General features: G+C 35.8%; 1 protein-coding gene across 1 annotated transcript; it reads right to left on the minus strand.

Annotated features, from left to right (window-relative positions):
- Window positions 1–444: 444 nt before the first annotated feature.
- On the minus strand, window positions 445–1,353 carry LOC133196089 (ATP-dependent DNA helicase PIF1-like). The gene has a single exon (XM_061332030.1). It carries the CDS (start codon window positions 1,351–1,353, stop codon window positions 445–447), a length of 909 nt encoding a protein of 302 aa, XP_061188014.1.
- Window positions 1,354–2,676: the final 1,323 nt, after the last annotated feature.

Genomic DNA, 2,676 nt, shown 5'->3' on the forward strand with positions numbered 1-2,676 from the left:
TAATGCTTTTTCGTTTCTTTTCTGATAAACACCTACACCTCCTCCTTTGGACATGCGAAGTTTAGCAAAACTGTCCACACTTTCATCATATGACTGCTTCCTTGTAATATGGTTGAATTCAAAGTCGTCAATTTCAAAATTTTTGATGCTATCATTGTCTGTCAGCCATGTTTCTGTGACACATATAAAGTCTGCTTGGAGGAATCTGGTATCAATTTTTAGGTCGAGAAAATGTGCTCTTAAGCTCTGCACATTCAGTAAAACAATTGTTTTGAAGGTTCCGTCATCATAGAGGTTTCGATAATCTTGCTCTGGGATCAATTTCTCCATTTTACCCAGTGCTGATTTTATGTCTGGATTAGCGTAAATTTTTCTCAGTAGTGCATTTTCATCTTTTATTTCTATGAATAAACCATTTTGGGAAGTAACACGGCTAATGGCAACTTATGCCTGTCCTGGAACGAAGGTACGATCTAAATTTACTACAACACTGTTTGTTGTCATGCTTTGAACTTTATGTGCTGTACATGCCCATGCGAGTTTCAAGGGAAACTGATGTTGTACAACATTCGTTGTATTTTTCTCCTTGATGTCTTCCTGTATCATTTGAATCAATACTTCATTTCCAAGTGGTGTCTTTTTTCCTTGCAGTCTCCCAATATCTTCACTATCAAAAAAAATTCTAATCCCTTCTACCCTATTTCTTTCCTGAGCTTGCCCAAAATCAAAAGCTGAAATATGTCCCATCGCACCATTCACAAGTCCATCTTCCACATTAATATTTATTGTCAGCATCACTCTAGCATTCACAGAAAACAGCAAAGAAGCAGAAAGGCCATCTGTTCTTGTCCGTATGAAGGGTTTTGCACGTAAAGTCAGCTTTCCTGTAGTTTTGTCTTCCTGATAATCTTCAGCAGTTATCTCTATCAATTCTTCACAATTTGTTTGCAACATCTTCAGATTGTATTCATTTGCTTCGTCATTTGTAGGATACACATGCTGTACCTCATCTTGTCCATCTCTAATGCATTCTTTTAACATTGTTTTCGCCTCTTCTGAGAGTGGTTCCTCTATCATTCGGATCCGTAGTGAATTCAAAACTGTAGCAAATGCAGCATCGTCACGTTGTCTCATTATTTCTTCTAACTCAACAATTTTGAAAAAGTCTAACCAGCAATCTACGGGATATTCATCATTTTCTTTATACAGTATTTCCAACTTTCGTTGTTTCACAGGAGGTGGTTGGTAAAAATCTCCAACTGCTATAACAGATATACCACCAAAAGGTTCCTTGCTTTTCTTAATTTGCACCAGTCGTTCATGAATGTAATAGAAGAGCCGTTTGTAAACCATTCAGACTTCATCAATGACTACGCAGCAGTGTTAAGGCGTACTTCGAAGAAATCAACAGAATATAAACGTGCATAAATACATACCTTTTTAAACTGAATTATTTTTGTAAAGGTACTATATTATCACATGACTTTAAATATTATTTGAAATAACATTGTATACCTCGCTCTGTACTGAATTTGATTTGGTCACGTTATTTGACAGCCACGTGATAAATGCATATAATGTGTACTGTATGTAGGTCACAAACAAAATTTCAATATCGCAAGGGCATACTCTAGTTAAAATAAAAAAATTAAGTAATAAATTGTTTCTACATAACTTGTAGTTTATGGAAAGTGCTGCTGCTTTAAATAAAATTCGCATTTTAATAGTTTAAATTTCAAGTTATCTGGCTTATGTCGAAATTTATGTGACCTTTATCAAGTATTTTATGTATTAATTAAGTAATGCTTTCGATTTCAGGAAAGCAGCAGCACTTTTCATGTTAAGGAATAAGTCCGTTATGTATATTCAAAAAATGGTCAAGATCTATTAAGTGTATGCCCTTGCGAAAAGGCGATTTAATGAGGCACCTCGGCGTGAAACATGCACACCCTGTAGACAAAAAACACGGTAGAATTAATTCAATACATTCTCTCGATAGTTTTTAAATAATGACACTCAACAAACGTTTCAGATTTGTATTAATGGTCTACCTAAGATTTGCAAATAATATTCTGTTTAATAATAAAATGCATTTTTCACTGTATAAAAATTACTTGATCCGCCTCTCACTGCACATAAAATGCGTCAGATTTTACCATGATGACGTCATGTCGACAAGTGCATTGCGATCAGTGACTTGTTTATATCTTGCTGTGTGGGATTTAACTAGCGACAAAAATGAATGCAGTGGTAAGTTTTGATGTAGTTCATTACTCTTATGCAGTTTAGAATCGCAAATTATTTCATTTTCTGTTATTGTGAGGAATTGCTATATTTGTGTGATGGCACAGTAAACTTTTCCCGTATAAAGTAGGCCCCGCCCCCTTTATGCAGCCTTAACAGAGCTGCGTAAAATCTGCAGAGAAGCTAACTTTGCTCTCATTGCACTCAAACTCTGTTCTTTCAGAGGTTCGTATGGAATGGGTAGAGCTTTAGTTAAAGAAAATACGTGGTGAATTGTGTTTCCCCCAATATTGAAAGCAGCAGTTCCAGTAAAAGCTGTGAGAAGAACAGATAAATCTGAAGGAGATGAAACACTTTTCTCGAAAATTCGAGAGGCCTCATACTGTATAGTCTTTATCAGGTGACTTTTCCCTGTCCCTGCACCTCCGGTAA

This window comes from Saccostrea echinata, unplaced genomic scaffold, assembly GCF_033153115.1.
Source record: "Saccostrea echinata isolate AGI-Se365-2 ecotype Australia unplaced genomic scaffold, CSIRO_AGI_Sech_v1 ptg000030l, whole genome shotgun sequence".
In the NCBI taxonomy this organism is placed as follows: domain Eukaryota; kingdom Metazoa; phylum Mollusca; class Bivalvia; order Ostreida; family Ostreidae; genus Saccostrea; species Saccostrea echinata.